Here is a 17,891-nt window from a genome sequence, read left to right on the forward strand (position 1 = left end):
AAAAAAAAAAAAAAAAAACTCCCTATCACACCATATACAATAATTAACACAAAATAGATAAAACTGGCTCAACACCTGTAGTACAGTGGTTATGGCGCCAGCCACATGCACCAAGGCTGGCAGGTTCAAGCCCCTCCCAGTCCAGCTAACCAACAATGACAACTGCAATAAAAAAAAAGCCAGCATTGTGGCAGGTACCTGTAGTCTCAGCTACTTAGGGCTAAGGCAAGAGAATCCTTTAGCCCAAGAGTTTGAGGTTGCTGTGAGCTGTGATGACACGGCACACTTCCAAGGGTAACATAGTGAGACACTGTCTCAAAAAGAAAAAAAAAAAAATAGATAAAAGACCTAAATATAAGAGCTAAAACTTTAATATCTTAGACGAAAACACCAACATAAATCTTCACTTGATCTTGAATTAGACAACAGTTTCTTAGCTGTAATACCAAAAGCACAAATAACCAAACAATAAGTAGGTAAATATGACTTCATCAAAACTTAAAACATTTGTTCTGCAAATGACATCATCAAGAAACACAAACACCACAATAAATGGGAAAAAATATACCTGATAAGGGTTAGTATCTAAACCATATAAAGAATCTTTACTATCCAAAAACTGAAAGACAAATACCCAATTAAAAATGAGTAAAAGATCTGAAAAGGTAAGATACTTCTTTATACTAACAGCCAATAAACACATGAAAAAATGTCCCTTTGTCATCAAGAAAATGCAAATTAAACTCACAAGGAGATACCACTTCACTGTCCTTGGGATGGTATACTCAAAAAGACAAAAGTGTTGGAATGATGTAGAGAAAAAAAGAACTCTCACACACTGCTGGTGGGAATGTTAAAATTGTCGCTACTTTGGAAAACAGTCTGGCAATTCCACAAAAGGTTAAACATAGAGTAATCGTATGACCTACTCTTAGGTATATACCCAAGAAGAATATGCTCACAAAAACTTGCACACAAGAGTTGAACTATTGAACTGATGAATGAACAGGTAAACAAAATGCGGTATATCCATATAACAGAATATTATCCCATAGAGTATAAATGTCTTAACACAACAATTAAGTAAGTGAAGTGAAGGCTATGTTAACCAGTTTGATGTAAGCAAAATTGTATATAAAAGCAGCACATTGTACCCCATAAATGCATTAATATACACAGTGATGATTTAATAAAAAAGAACATTATCCAGCCATAAAAAGGAATGAAATACTGATACACACTACACCATGGGTGAACTTTGAAAACATTATGTTAAATAAAGAATGTCACTCATGAAATACTGCATAAGATTCAATTAATATGAAATATGCACAACAGGGAAGTAAGTCTATAGGGACAGAAAAGACTTAGTGATTTAGAGGGATGGGAAGTTGGGGGAAAGAGTGAACACTTAACAATTTGCTAGTCACTGTGTCAGACACAGGCTAAAATGACAAATAAAACAGAGTCCTTATCTTTAAAGAGTTTACAGACAAGGAATATAGTTACAATGACATGGTAACTCTACCTTAACCATTAACTCCAATGGCATTTCCTCAGTGCTCACTTTCAAGACTTCCCTACAACACAAGAATGTTATCACATACCGATCATTCAATAAAACTTGGATTAGTCTGAATAAATCTTTGCCAAGCTTCCCTGCCTTAATCTCTATGACACATTACTTTTCCCACTGGTCCTTCAATCTATCCTTCTCAGTCTCTTTCCTGGTTCTTCTTTAATCCATTCTCCCAAGATTTTGTCTCAACTTTTTCTTTGTTTATTCTTTTTCTTTTGACAAACTCATTTATTCTCAATGAGCCCATTATAATTTCCAAAACTGACTTTTCCCCTGAGCATTTGTGTCTTTGTCCTCCCCCCCCCCCAGTGGAGTGTCATGGCATCACAGCGCACAGTAACCTCAAACTCTTGAGCTTAAGTGATTCTCCTGCCTCAGTCTCCCTACTACCTAGGACTACTGGTGCTTGACACAATGCCAGGCTATTTTTTTATTTTTTCAGAAATGGGGTCTGGCTGTTGCTCAGGCTAGTCTCAAACTCTTTAACTCAAGCAATCCACCCACCTCAGCCTCGCAGAGCACTAGGATTACAGGAATCCACTGCACCTGGCCCTGCATTTGTGTCTCTTATCTCTAAATTCAATTAGTGTATTGTGTATGTCTTTTCGTATGTCTATCATCTCAAACCTAAAAATGGAACTCATTTCCAGCTTCTAAAGTCTGTTCTCTTCCTGTATTTCTTTCCCTTGTAGATTCGTTCTTTTAGACCTTTAGGATTGAGACAACCTCAGCCACTTGTGATGAAGGGTATACCTGAAATGGTAGGCTGGGGTCAGAAAACTGAATGAAAGAGTTTTTTCTCTTAGTAAAATTCACTGGCCTCAATGGGAAACAACCTCACCTCTTCAATCTCCCTATCACCATGCTTCTTAGAAGTGAATAGCACAGAATGTTTAAAAAGTAACTGACTGTAAAACATTTGTAAATTTCTAGTAAAAGTGAGTTTTTACAAAAGAAAAATTTTTAAATTGTGAAATATGCCAGGTGTACAAAAGTATAAACAATAATATATAGACACATGCATATCTACCACCTGAATATAACAGAAATCTCTTGTGTATACTTCCTCTTAAACCCTCTCAGAGATAGACATAATGCTGAGTTTGGGGCTTATTTTTTAAATGTATACTTATAGACTTTACTATGTAAGTTTGCATCTGTAAATGATATTGTTTCAAATGTTTTAAACCTTTATATTATGGATAGATGGTGGTGATGGCTGCCCAACAATGTGAATGTACTTAATGTCACTGAATGTATACATAAAAGTAGTTAGCTATATATATGTTATCACAATAAAAAAAATCCTTTGTACTATGGGATTAAACTGTACTCATGCTTTTGCAACTTCTCTTTTTTGCCTTTTTTTCTAGGTGGGGATCAATATTTTGGCAAAAAAAACGTATTCATGTTGATATGTAGAGCTCTAGTTATTCATTCAGACTGCTATATAGCTTCTCGTTATGTGACCATATCACAATTTGTTATTTTTAATTTTTCACTATTATAAATGCCCTACTTTACAAATGGGATTTGTGGGTTGTTTTTTTTTTAATTTTGCTTTAAAAAATAACTAAAGAGATCAGAATAAAGATATTAGAACATTAAAACTGCAGGTTTTCCGATGTAAAAAATGCTGCATGACTATCTCTATAAGTACTTAAATATTAAATGGAATTTAACTGAATCTTAATTGTTTATTGAAATCTTTCCCCAAATTTCGGTTTCCCTAATTATTCAAATTTCACTTCCCATATCATTTAAGCTTGATAAAAACTTAACATTAATGGAATTTACAGAGTGAGGCTCTACTTTCCCTTATTAATAACCATACGTATTGCTAAAAACTCCAGTGCTGTTAACAGAAAAGCCTTCTGAAAGCAACATTAAATGAAATCTGCAGCATTTCATTCTTGGGACAAATAAATCAATAAGGAACTAGATGTGTTTGTACTTTTTATTACAATAGTTCAAGAAAGGTCTTAACAGGGCCAATTCCTTCATATATATAAGCTTGTCCCTAAACACTGAGGAAGCTGTAGAGGCCATTATTTAATTCAGTGTTACTTAAAGTGGGAGCCATGACAAAAGCTGTAACAGTTTCTTTCTTCCTCACCAGTTTCTTTTAAGGGCTCCATCTTGTTACATTCCCCTTCTACCTAACTCATCTCTGCTGCTCACTGCTTTCATGTTTTCTGCTATTTTATCCAGATCTTTTTTTCATCTTTTATCAACCTCTTCATTCCTAATCTATCCTATATATTACTAAAAGAGATAATTATGTGTCTTAGTTGCTTAACACAAAGCCTAATCCATACATTCAGTGTACATCAACTATCACTGCTGTGTTATCATAGTTATCTTCCTACAGCATTATACTAACTGGTCTTGCCATTTGTCTCATCAAAATCTCTCATCAGTGGTTTCTACTGACAAGAGGCTATGTTACAGCAGAATGTAGGTAGCAACTCTGCAGAGCAAGTACCATGAGGAATCAGAATGAGTACCATCTTTTCAGCCAGTTATTGATTAAGATGATGGCTGTTCCTCCAACTATAACCTTTCTTGAGCTCATGCTCATCATCTGTAAAATGGGTGTAATGTTATCTACTTTTCAGAGTTGTTATAAGAATTACAGATAAAATAAGATCATATATACAAATTACTCCGTACATACAGTATATACTTAACAAATTCCGATTTATCTCCCCACAAACTGAATGAATTCCCAAACAACTAAATTCCACAATCTAACCCAAAAAGTACCCCCTCACACTACTTTCCCATCACATACCACCGATTCAGCCAAACTAGGCTTCTCACCATGTTTTAAGCCTGACTTCTGCCTTCCTGCCTTCCAGTGGTTTTACTTTCTTCCCAAGTCCACATATATCTAAATTCAGCCAATCCTTCAAGGCTCAGACTAAATACTGCCCACACCCCCCAAAGCATTTTCTCATGCCACCCCCATGCCCTTAAAACACTCTGCTTGAACCTCGTTAATTACTCTTACCACACTTGGCCTTATTTAAAAGCTGCATCTATGTATCTTACAGCCTCTACTTAGATGAACCGGGGAACAGAACAGGTAATATCTGTCACTAAGTACCATTTTGACTTAATTTTATTTGGTGCTGACTGAAACTTATAAATCATATCTGAGAAGAACGAAAGCAGCCTCTGAAGTTGGCCTGGTACTATCAGTTAGGTGTTGGTGTTGCTGTAAGCTGGCTGGCTTGGGACCCACACCTAAATCTTTGTGCTCTCCTGTTAAATTTCAGAACATCAACATCAGACAAGGCCATTCTGTGACCATAATGGATCAAAGCAGACATGAGACCAGTCTGTAATCTGTCTAAACATAGACAAAACATGAATACTCTGCAAGCCACAAAATACCAAATTACCCCTAGGGTCACACAGCATGAGGGACTGCTGCTTCCTTATCAATGACAACCTCAGTCTTTCTCTAGTATGCCCTCCCTTTAGATAAACTCTATTAAGGTACCCAGTCATAGAATTTGCTCTACTTCCTGACAGCATTCAATCCAGAACAAAGCCCTGCATCCTTAAAACTTCCTCAAAGTCACTTAACACAAACCCGAATTCTATAAAAAGGCCTTTTCTAACCTTGTCACACTGTCTTACTGAGATACCCCACGATTCCCCAAGGTATGCATCTTCCTTTGCTGCAACAAGTATTAACCCCAACTTGTTCAACTATGGATATGTATAATTTTTTCTCAAAAAGAAAAAAAATTCTCAGCCAAGTAGGAATGTACCTGGTAGTCTCTGACTGGAGAACAAACTAAGAATTTCTTGAGTTAAGGTCTAGAATTTTATTTATGTTTGGGGCCCCCACAGGGCATGCTCGGGACTTTGCATGCTGTACTCTTTGTTGAACTCCTCAGGATGAAATACACTGTATCTGCTGGCCTTACTGTTATCTCAAGAACCAGCCCAGTCACTCACCAGGCTAAAAATAGCTTTTTACTTCATAATCCTGCCAGTTTTCAATTTCACAGTTTCTGAAATAGAATATGGCAATTAGGATGACTGATCAAGGTGTTCCACTCCCACTCACTTATATGTAAATTTCTGAACTTGAAAAAATGTCTAATTTACATGCATTCACAGGTTCTCAAGTTGTCTCCGATTGTTTTCTGTTCATTTCCATCACATATGAACAGAAAAATGATCCTTTGAAAATAATTTCCTAATCTCTCCCTCCTTTAAACACTCCTTAGAGTAGATGTCTTGTGTTTTATTAGGAGAAAATACAAGTCTATGGTAAGCAACCAAAATACACATTTGTCTTCAGGCACCTGCATACCAACATGTAAGGAGCTAATTTAAGTTAACAAATAAATGTGTGGGTATGCATCACACATGTATGTATATACTTCTGTGTGCATGTATTTTCCCATCTCAGGGAGATCAATCAAGACTCAGTGGGACAAGACTTGGTTGAGGAGAACATGGTGACAGTCTGAGCTATTCCAGAGTAACAAGGCCCCTGAGGAGGGGCTCATAAGGAACCCTATTTATAAGCTATTCAGGTAGAGTGAGCAGGAGACATGCCCAGACACAATGCTCTTGTGGGAGCATTAAAGCTTCCCAGACAAGTTGGGGTGGTGAATAGAACCCCCCACAAAGCTAACACACAGAAGCAGCACCTTGTCATCTACCCTGGCACCTATTCAAAGTCTCATTTATGTAACGGTGGAACAATGAACAAGTTCTTGAGCTAGTGTGCTGGCACTTTTATGTTCCACAGATACATAAGGTGACCAGCGGATACATACAGATATATACTCTGACCAAAGAAGTAACTGGTTGGTGAAATGAAAGGAGAACACTAGGAGAATGACATCACACTACCTTAGTGTTTGCAATAACGAAGGAGAAGCTATTTGGCACAGGCTCTAGAAAGCCAGACTTAGGAAATTCTAAAACAGATACACAATCCCATGGCATGAGACCCACTCTAAGAAAAAAAAACCTCTTAAATGCATTTCTGTTTGGGTATTTCAAAAATTCTCAGGCAAGGCTTGGTGTCCATAGCTCAGTAGTTAGGACACTGGCCACATACACCCGGCCTAGTAGGTTTGAACCCGGCCCAGTCTTGCTAAATGATGACAATAATAGCCGACCAGTTTGACGAAAGTATTTCAAATTGTATATAAAACCAGCACACTGTACCCCATGACTGCATTAATGTACACAGCTATGATTTAATAAAAAAAGAAAAAGAAAAGAAAAGAAAATAGGTGGGCATTGTGGCGGGCACCTGTAGTTCCAGTTACTTGGGAGGCTGAGGCAAGAGAATCACTTATGCCTACGAGTTTGAGGTTGCTATGAGCTGTGACATCATGGCACTCAACCAAGGACAACATAGTGAAACTCTGTCTCAAAAAAAAAAAAAAAATTCAGGCATGTAGGAAATGCAGGAAAAAAAAAAAAAAACAGATGTATGGGTTGCTCTTCTCAAAGGACAGAAAAGATAAATACAAAGAGTGGCAAGACTGAGAAAAGCCCCAGGAGGAAGAAAAGATCAAAATGAATTAAGTTCTACAAAGGCTAACGAAAGCAAAAGGGTATTTTTGGTGATGTTTAGAGGAAAAAGGCAATTTTCCGCATGATAAAATATAATTCTAAGAAAACAGAACTTCTCAGCCTCTATTTTATTTCAATACTTTCTATCAAAGGGAATGAATTTTGTATTAAATGGAGGAGAATTAACAATCCTGAGGAAAAATAAGTAAAGTCCCAGAGAAGGATAAATTCAGATCAATTCACTAAATAATTTCTCACAAAAAGACTGGGAAATTTTGCAAATAAGTTAAGTGAACTAAAGAAAATTATAAAAGAAACTATGTTAGTATAAAGAGAAGTCTTTGAAGATGGAGATAACTATTATTCCAGTGCAGAAACTAGAAAGTGGATGGTGCATTCTACCAACTAAGAGAAGTGAGTATGTTGTAGCACTTGGGGTTAAATTCTAAGAAAAATTCTTCCTTTCTTCTTGATGGAGTGTATTTTTTTTTGATCATAAAAGAAATGCATCCCTATGGAAAACTGAGAAAGTACAGAAAGAGGTAAAGAATAATACTCACCCATAATTCCATGATCCAGAAATAACTATTGTTAAAATCTTTACATATTTCTTACTAGTAAATATGTATTTTTACTTTTTACTTGTATCATACAAAGTCCCCATGTCACTTAAAACTCATCATGAACATAATTTACTGGATCCATCAAAATAGTCTATCATATGGAAGCATGATAATTTTTGTAACTATAATTAATGCAATAATAATATGGCAGCAGCTTACAAATGCTAATAGAGGAAGTCATGATCCCTCAGAGGCAGCATTCATTGATTCACTCAGTCATTCTTTCATTTATTCAATAAACAATTACTGAATGTGCCTGATCTAAAGCTGAATATACAGCCACAAAAAACAAACATACTCAACCTCATGGAGCCTCTTTTCTAAGTGGAAAAAAAGACAACAAACAAGCTAATGATAAATACTAAGGAAAAAAAATAAAGCAGGAGAGAAAGGATAGGATTTATTGGGGGTACATTAAGATTTTAGCTAGAGTGGCTAGAGAAGGCATCAGGAGATGTTATTTGAGTGAAGACATGTAGAAGATTAAGAAAAAGACAATGGATATGCAAAGGTCCTGCGGTGGAAACATGCCTGGCACATTCAAGGAACAGGGGGAGGAGGTAGCCAGTTCATAGATTAAAAGTATTGAGCCGGGTGTGGTGGCTCATGCCTGTAATCCCAGCACTTGGAAGTGGATTTCCTGAGCTCACAGGTTCCAGACCAGCCTGTGCCAGAGCAAGACTCTTGTCTCTAAAAATAGCCAGGTGCTGTAGCAGGTGCCTATAGTCCCAGTTTCTTGGGAGACTGAGGCAAAAGAATCATTTAAGCCCAGGAGGTTGAGGTTGCTTTGAGCTATGATGCCACAGCATTCTACCAAGGGTGACAAGTAAGACTCTGTCTCAAAAAAAAAAAAAAAGAAAAAGAATTAAAAGAAAAGAATTGGTAAGATGGCAGTACTCCCCAAATTGATTCAACACATTTCTATCAAAATCCAACTGGCTTTTTTTTCCTTCAGAAATTGACAGGGTGATCCTAAAATTCATATGAAAATGCTGGGTTACAAGATTCAGAACAGCCAAAACAATCTTGAAAAAGAAGAACAAAGTTGAAGGATTCATACCTCGTAATTTCAAAACTTATTAACCTACTGTAATCAAACAGTATGGTACTGGCATTAAGGACAGGTATACAGATCAGTGGAATAGAACTCAGAGTCCAGAAATAAACTGTCATATTTATGTGTACAGTTAATTGATTTTTGACAAGGATGTAAAAAAAAAATTCATTGAGAAATGACTAGTCTTTTCAACTATGGCGCTGGGACAACTGCATATCCACCTTAAGTTGAACTCCTACGCTACACAATACAAACAAATTAACTCAGAAGGATCAAAGATTTAACTGCGGCATTAAAACTATCAAACTTGAAAACATGCATAAATTTTGATCATATTGGCTTTGGCAGTAATTTGTCTTAGATATGACACCAAAAGCAGAAGCAACAAAAAGATAGTAAACAGGACTTCATCAAAATTTGAAACTTTTCTTCTTCATAGGACATCATCAAAAAGTAAAGACAACTCACTCAATGGGAGAATATATTTCTAAATTATATATTTGATAATCGCTAATATATATTTGTATCTAGAATATACAAAGAACTCTTACAACTCAACAGTATAAAGACAAGTAACCCAAATTTAAAAATGGATTAAGGACCTGAATAGACATTTCTCCAAAAAAGATATATAAATAGCAAACAAACACATGAGAAGATGCTCAATGTCCTTAGTCATCAGGGAAATGCAAATAATATTACAATGAGATATCACATCACATCCACTATAATCAAGACAAGATATAGAGAAACTGAATATAGAGAAACTTATACACTGCTGTAGGGAGTGTAAAATGGTGCATTTTGGACTGACAGTTCCTCAAAAGGTTAAACATACAATAAACATATGACCCAGAAATTCTACTCTTAATTTCCAGCCACAATGGAATGCTCACATTTTCCAAATATATATATACATATATATATACCTAAAAGAAATTAAAATATTAAGTCCACACAAAAATTTGTACAAAAACATTAATTCATAATGGCTAAAAAGAAAAACAACCCATCAACTGATGAACAGATAAATAAAATGTGGGATATTCACATGATAAAACATGTGATTATTCATCCATAAAAAGGAATGAAATACTGATGTAAGTTACAACATGGAAACATTATTCTAAGTGAACGAAGCATAAAATAATATATTAAATGATTCCATTCATATGAAATATCCATAACAGGCAAATCTACAGAGACAGAAAGTAGATCACAGTTGCCTATGCTGGAGAGCTGAGTGGAGGATTTGTATGACTAAAAGGTTTTTTGGGAGATTTGTTTTCCCCTTTGCCAGAGACTCTGGTGCCTTTTTTATTGCGTCTATATTCCTTTCTGTCTAATAAAATCCTATCTGGGTTCACAGATCAGTGGTAAAATAGGATTATAAAGAAATAAACTGTCATATTTATGTGTACAATTAACTGATTTTTGACAAGGATGCAAAAAAAAAAAAATTCATTGAGCAATGACTTCATCTCTGAATCCCTGAGACCAAGGACCTTCTGAAGAAATTCCAGTATCATATTTGGGAGCCATCATCCAGGATTCAAGATCTGTGGTAAGCAGGATTGAAGATTTGTAAGACAACCCCCAACTGTGTAAAACCTGTCAGACAGCTCCAGCTCTCCTAGCTGTAGTAACTTCCCCAAATGGCCAGGGATTCCTAAGAGATCCCATCACTAGTTCAAACCCGACATCTACTTCTCCTGTGCCTTCCTCAGTGCGTTTGGAAACCCCAGGAAGGAGGCTGTTCCAAGAATTTCTTCTGGTCCTATTGGGACCCACAGAAAGCAACTGGACTCAACTAAAAAACTCTTAGAAGTGATCAAGGAATACAGTAGCATCTCAGGATACAAAATTAATACTTACAAATCAGTAGCTTTTTATATATGCCAACAACAGTCAAGCTGAAAATATAGTCAAGGTCTCTATTCCTTTTACAGTAGTGCCAAAGAAGATGAAATATCTGGAAATTTACCTAACAAAGGATGTGAAAGATCTCTATAAAGACAATTATGAAACTCTGAGAAAAGAAATAGCTGAAGATGTTAACAAATGGAAAAACATACCATGCTCATGGCTGGGAAGAATCAACATTATTAAATGTTGATTTAAGAGTTTTCCATAAGAGTAGAATTAAATTCCATTAAAATGTCTATATTACCCAAAGCAATCTACAGATTTAATGCAATCCCTATTAAAGCACCATTGTCATACTTTAAAGAGCTTTAAAAAATAGTGCCTTGTTTTATACGGAATCAGAAAAAGCCTCAAATAGCCAATATATTACTCAGAAATAAAAACAAATCAGGAAGTATCACATTACCAGACTTCAGGCTATATTATAAATCTATACTGATCAAAACAGCATGGTACTGGCACAAAAAACAAGAGCGATAGATTTATGGAACAGAACAGAGATCCAAGGGATGAACTCAGCTACCAATCGTCATTTGTGCTTTGATAAGCCTATCAAAAACATTCAGTGGGGGAAAGACTCCCTATTTAACAAATGATGCTGGATGAACTGGCTGGCAACCTGTAGTAGACTGAAACTGGACCCACACCTTTCTCCATTAACAAAAAATTGATTCTCACTGGATAAAAGATTTAAACTTAAAACATGAAACTATTAAAACAATAGAAGAAAGTGCAGGGAAAATGCTTGAAGAAATCAGCCTGAGAGAATATTTTATGAGAAGGACTTCCCAGGCAATTGAAGCAACACCAAAAATACTTAACTGGGATCTGATCAAACTAAAAAGCTTCTGCATAGCTAAGAGCACAGTAAGTAAAGCAAATAGACAACTTTCAGAATGGGAGAAGATTTTTGCAGGTTATGCTTCCAACAAAGATCTGATAACTAGAATCCACAAAGAACTCAAACTAATCAATAAGAAAAGAACAAATAACCTCATTTTTATGTGGGCAAGAGACTGGAACAGAAAGTTCTCTGAAGACAGGAGCATGGCCTACAAACACATGAAAAAATGTTCATCATCTTTAATCATCAGAGAAATGCAAATTAAAACCACTTTGAAATATCATCTAACTCCAGTAAGATTAGCCCACAAAACAAAATCCCAAAACTACAAATGTTGGCATGCATGCAGACAGAAGGGAACAGTTCTAAGCTGCTGGCGGGAATGCAAGCTAATATGACCTTTTTGGAAAGGAGTTTGGAGAATACTCAAGGAACTAAAAGCAGACTTACCATTCAATCCTGCAATTCCTCTACTAGGTATATACCCAAATGATCAAAAACAATTTTACAACAAAGACATCCGCACCAGAATGTTTATTGCAGCCCAATTCATAATCACCAAGACATGGAAACAACTCAAGTGCCCATCAATCCATGAATGGATTAACAAATTGTGGTATATGTATACCATGGAATACTATGCAGCCATAAAAATAAATGGAGACTTCACATCTTTTACGTTTACCTGGATGGAGCTGGAATATATTCTTCCATTCTATCTCAAGAATGGAAAACGATGTATCCAATGTTCTGAATACTGCTGTAAAATCAATATATAATCACCTACGCATTCATACAAATGGTAAAACATAACTATAGTCCAGAAAGGAGAAGGGAAAAGGAGAGTGAGGGGAGGAAATATGGCAAGAGGAAGGAGGCTAATTGAGGGGATCTCACCTAATGTGCATAATGCAATGATACATTTCAAAACTATTAAGAAAAGAGTATAATTGTCTTACCACAACAAATAAGTAAACAGGTGATGGATGTGTTAATCACTTCAATATAAGCATTTCACATTGTATATCAAATCAGTACACTGAACCCCATAAATGAATCAACATACAGTTGATTTAATAAAAAAAAAAAAAGAAAAAAAGGTATTTTGGGGGATAACAAAATGTTCTCAAATTGATTGTGGTAATGGTTGCACAATTCTGTAAATCTGCTAAATATCACTGAATTGTACACTCTACAGTGGGTGACTTACATGGCATATAAATTAGATCCCAAGAAAGCTGTTACCAGAAAAAAAAAAATCTGCCACCTCTAATGGGACCTTTCTTAAATTCCAATAAAACTTGATTCATACATACAAATGGGCAAAAATGGAAGCTATTAATGACATAAACTTTAAGAAATTTCAATAAAACAGGGTTTTTCCTTTCTTCAAAGCTGGGGTTTCTGGTCTTGTGAATTCTCTTTATTGATACTCAAATTGGGGGCATATGTACCAATAATATGTGTGCCTTCCTAGAGAGAAATGCAGTTTGTATTAGGACTCGTTGCTTTAAAAATGTCAGTGTACCAGAGAAAGAATTTTAGTTGCAAAATTTCATTTACTGGAATTTATCATTGAAGGTATGTTCCCACCTAGTTTATACTACTTTGGTAACTTATAATGCAGAAAAAGGAAATTCATGGCCAGGCAAGGTGGCTCATGCCTGTAATCCTAGCACTCTGGGAGGCCAAGATGGGTGGACTGCTTGAGCTCATGAGTTCAAGACCAGCCTGAGCAGAAGCAAGACCTCCATCTCTACTAAAAATAGAGAAAACTGAGGCAAGAGGATCGCTTGAGCCCAAGGTTGGAAGTTGCTGTGAGCTGTAACGTCACAGCACTCTACCCGGGGTGACAGCTTAAGACTCTTGTCTCAAAAAAATAAAAAATTAAAAAGGAAAGAAATAGTGGCAAACAAGACAAAGTCCTTGCCCTTGTGGAGCTTATATTCTATCATGTTTCACAAAAATAAGACACTGTCTTATATTTATTTTTTTCTCAAGAAGACACACTAGGGCATATTTTCAGGGGATGTCATTTTTCTTTTTTTTTTTGCAGTTTTTGGCCAGGGCTGGGTTTGAACTCGCCACCTCCAACATATGGGGCTGGGGCCCTACTCTTTTGAGCCACAGGCGCTGCCTGGGATGTCTTATTTCTGTTAAGTATAATACAAAAATCTGCATTTATTCAAATACAGTGAAGTCATCTTCTTCTAGAACCTGACAGGGGGAGCCAACCCTGTTGGCGGGGCTGGTGCTAGTGATGCATGAACTCCTTTCCCCTAGCCATTTGCACATGTGCAATAGGATGCCTATGACCTGAGTTACCACACCGGCACCCGTGCAAGTGTGAAGAGCTCAGAGAAAGGAGCTGTGGCAGATGAAATGCATGGCAAACTATACACTGCACAGCCACACCCATCACTAGGTCTTATTATGGGAGTAGGGCTTATATTTAACAAATGCATAGAAATCCTGCTAGGGCTTATTTTTTGGGTAGGTCTTATTTTCGGGGAAACATGGTAGAAGATGGAGACAAAAACCAAACAGGTTAAAAAAAATTCATATCATAAAATGATGCCCACAAGGAACAAAATAAAACAACATAATGGAATAGGGAATGATGGCAGTAGAAAGTTATTTTAGGTAGGTCATCAGGGAAAGTCTCTTGGTGGAGGTTATATTTGAGCAGAAACTTGAAACATAAAAAGGCAGCTGAGAGAAGAGCACTTCAGGAACAAAGAAAACTGAAAGTACAAAGATTCTAAGATAAGAACACTGATTACCAGCACTTGAGCTCTCTAGGAAAGGAGTCATGTCTAATCTCCACTTTATACTTTCTACAACAGCCAGAACAGTGTCCCCCATGCATGATTCAATAGTACTTCCTCAAGATAATTCACCATAATGGCAATTCAGCTCAGTAAAAAACTACTTCACTGTTCAAGATCATCAAGAATTTACTCTTCTTCAAGACAGACAGTATCATTAGACAAAGTAAGTAAAAACTTTGGGATTTTGCAACAAGACAAAAAGAAAAAAAAAGACCAAATATGCAAAAATATTTAGAAGTCTCTTCCAAGTATATAGTCTTACAAGCATAAAGATTATTAAGCAATTCTGTAAACAGAATTATGTGTTCAGTCTACTCTGTACCCCTAGAACTTGGTGCTTTAAGTTTACAGTACTGATATCTATGATGTTCAGGAGAATAGAACTACAGTCAATGGGCATATTAGAGGGAAGTGTATTAGAGTTCAAAAGGAGCTGTCCAGCATTCAATAGGTTGAACACTACTGGAAGTATTTGCAGACTGTAAAACCAAGTCTCAAGAAATTTACAGAAATAATTTACAGAAGAAAGTTAGCAGGAGAGCTTCACGACCTACGGAGAATTGTGTTCTGGTGCCTTTTCCCAGACTTCAGCACCATGCCTTACGTTCATTCCGTAAAAGCCTCTGAATACAGTCGAGGGGATGGATTTTTAAATACCACGCACATCATGCCGATAACAAAAGATTAACAAATAACGTTTAAGTAAGGGGAACGTAATAATTTTTTCATGTACACTTTAGTAACTGAATTGTGGGTTATTAAAATCTTCAAGTTATATTACAAGAGCCTGAAGCAGTGAGTGCCCAACACCAAGTTGAAAGTACACAACCAATTAAGCTTAACAATACTCCTTCCAACTGACTTTAGTTCATACAAAAGCAAAGCAGAAAGTACACAGGAACTCCAAAGTGGGAAACCCAACCCGCAACCCTTCTGACTCAAAGCACTTGAACAGATGGTGACAAGGTGAGTTCGGCCAGGAAGGGGAAGAGGGAAGGGACAAAGAACAAACGGGTGTGTGCGAGGCCGCCTAGAGGATGCCCAGCAAGTATGCACACATTCCCGGCCCATCCTGCAGCAGAACCCAGCTGGGCCGCCGCCCACTGCCATCGGAACCGTCGGGCTTGCCCCGCCCAAAACGTTTTCTCATCGGTACTCTCTGACCCGTTTAGCGGGTATTTCGGTGGGGACTGGGATTTCCAGGGTCACCCTCCCTCGAGCAGCGTCTCGACACTCGTCTGCATCAGGACTGGCCCGCCCACGCTTACCTTCGGGTGCCGGCGGCGGCTCCTGCCGTTTTCCGCGGGACAGAAAGGCCTTGGGCAGGAGCAGCGACACAGCCAGGACGAGCCCCGAGGCCAGGGCCACTCTCTGTACGGTGGAATACGCCATGGTTGCTCAGAGGTACAGGTCCAGATTCTCGCGGGAACCGGAACCGGAACCGCAGTGCGTGCGGCCGCTCCCAAGCGAACCGCGGGCTGCGCGGACGGCGTGGCGCGAGGGACAAGGTGAGCGAAGCCTCCGGACCCCCCACCTCTACCATCGGAGATGACCAGCTCTTCCCGCCTGGTTACCCGTCGCTGTAAATGGACCCGCGCCATCCCATACTAACCAGAAACTCCTCCTTCCTTACTCCCCACGTCCATCTGTCCCGGAAGCCTGAGCATTCTACCGCCTGCACATTAGCTGTCTGTGCGCTTCCCTCCATTCGCACTAACACCACTGCGCCTCGCCCACCCCTAGAGCACTCCATTTCCTCCTTACCGCAGTGAACTCAGTAGTCCAGTTTCCACTCATGCTCCTCACATTAATTTTCCATCTGCAGCCAAAGGAAATAATCCTAAAACACCATTTATTTTCTCGCTTAAAACTATTCAGTAACTCCCATTTATCTTCAGGACAACAGTCAAACTCTTCTCTATGATCTGAAGCCCCTGCACAGTCTTGTCTTCTAATGCTCTTTCCAAGCTAGATGATTTGCTATTTCTCTGGCATACTCCTTGTTTTCATACTCCGTTACTCATCTTGTTCCCTCTACCTGGAAAATCCCTGATGCCTTCTCCACCTGTGAAAAACTTCTCTGAAGAACAGCTCAAAGACACACCACCCTTCCTCTACCATTTGTCCATTCTTTATTGCTGTCTTTATTCAATCGTTTAACAAACATTTAGTTTTCACTATGTATCAAACCCCAAACAGAATCTGATGAACAAGATGGGTTCCCTTTTGGGAAAAATAGATATCTAAACAAGAAAATGCTGGGCGTGTTCTGCTAGCTGAACTGGAAGGAGGAAGAGTCGGGGAAAGCTCTTTAGAAAAGGTAAACTTCAAGTTAGTTTTTGAAGGATGAGTAGTAGGCAGACAAGAGGGAAGGGTTAGAAGGGTATTCCTGAAAGGGGCGCAAAAAAGCAAAGGCATGAAAGCTTGAAGCTTCCTAATGTGTTCAGAAAACTATCAGTAATTCATGTTAGCTAGGACATAGAGTTGGTGACTGTACACAAAGTGATGAGACTGCAAATATAAGAAGAAGCTAGATTGCCAAAAGTTAGATAAAACTTCCATCAAACATGGTATATGTGATGCATTTATCTTTGTTTCCCCCAGACACATACCAAAAATGAAAAAATAAAGAGATAAAATATATAAATTACAAGACTAAAGAGAATGGTAGAAAAGATGAAAATAGATGAGAAATGTCGAAATTGTGGAAGATGAGGCTGGTCGTGGTGGCTCACACCTGTAATCCTGGTACTTTGGGAGGCCAATGCAGGTGGATTACCTGAGCTCAGGAGTTGGAGACCAGCCTCAGTAAGAGAGACCCCTTTTCTAAAAATAACCAGGCATTATTGCAAGTGCCTGGCATCTCAGCTACTCAGGAAGCTGAGGACAAGATGATCTCTTGAGTCTAAGAGATCACACTCTACTGAGAGTGACAAAGTGAGACTTTGTCTGAAAAAAAAAAATTGTGTAAGATGCACAACAGCACTGTCTGATGGAAATACAATGCCAGCCATGTATGTAATTTAAAATTTTCTAGTAGCCCGTTTTAGAAGTAAAAATAGGTAAAATTAATTTTAATAATATTTTTATTTAAACCAATATATGTAAAATATCATCATTTCAAAGTGTGTAGCACTAGTCAGTCACATTTCAACAGCTCAATATTGTGGCAAATTGGCTCCCATATTGGATAATGCAGGTGTAGCGCACCTGACAGAGGGAAAGCTTATAAGAAACAAATTCATATGCCCCTTGGAACTTATAAAGTCTCAGGAATTGGAGGTACCAGGTTTCCTTAAAGGCAGGGGTGTAGAGTGGAGCTAAATACAGAAGGTTTGGTTGAAAGTCTGGTTAAGTTGTTATCTCTTTCCTAAATCTCTTTCCTCAATTCATGTGGTTGCCGCTACTGGCTTTACTCAGGCATTATTATCATTGATGTTGTCAACATCACTAAAAGTTACTGAGTACTTACTAT

At 37.8% G+C, this 17,891-nt stretch overlaps 1 protein-coding gene across 3 annotated transcripts in view; it reads right to left on the reverse strand.

Moving 5' to 3' along the window:
* RIC3 (RIC3 acetylcholine receptor chaperone) overlaps nucleotides 1-15,811 on the reverse strand; it is a 41,903-nt gene extending 26,092 nt beyond the window's left edge. For 2 of the 3 annotated variants that reach the window (XM_012803288.1, XM_012803281.1), the window contains exon 1: nucleotides 15,685-15,808. In XM_012803288.1, the coding sequence (XP_012658742.1) occupies nucleotides 15,685-15,808 (124 nt within the window). Of the gene's footprint in view, nucleotides 1-15,684 lie in introns of all 3 variants that reach the window. The other variant, XM_003781076.2, reaches the window with a different exon arrangement.
* Nucleotides 15,812-17,891: the final 2,080 nt, after the last annotated feature.

The sequence above is a fragment of the Otolemur garnettii genome, unplaced genomic scaffold, assembly GCF_000181295.1.
Source record: "Otolemur garnettii isolate 467f Iridium unplaced genomic scaffold, OtoGar3 scaffold00001, whole genome shotgun sequence".
Lineage (NCBI taxonomy): Eukaryota > Metazoa > Chordata > Mammalia > Primates > Galagidae > Otolemur > Otolemur garnettii.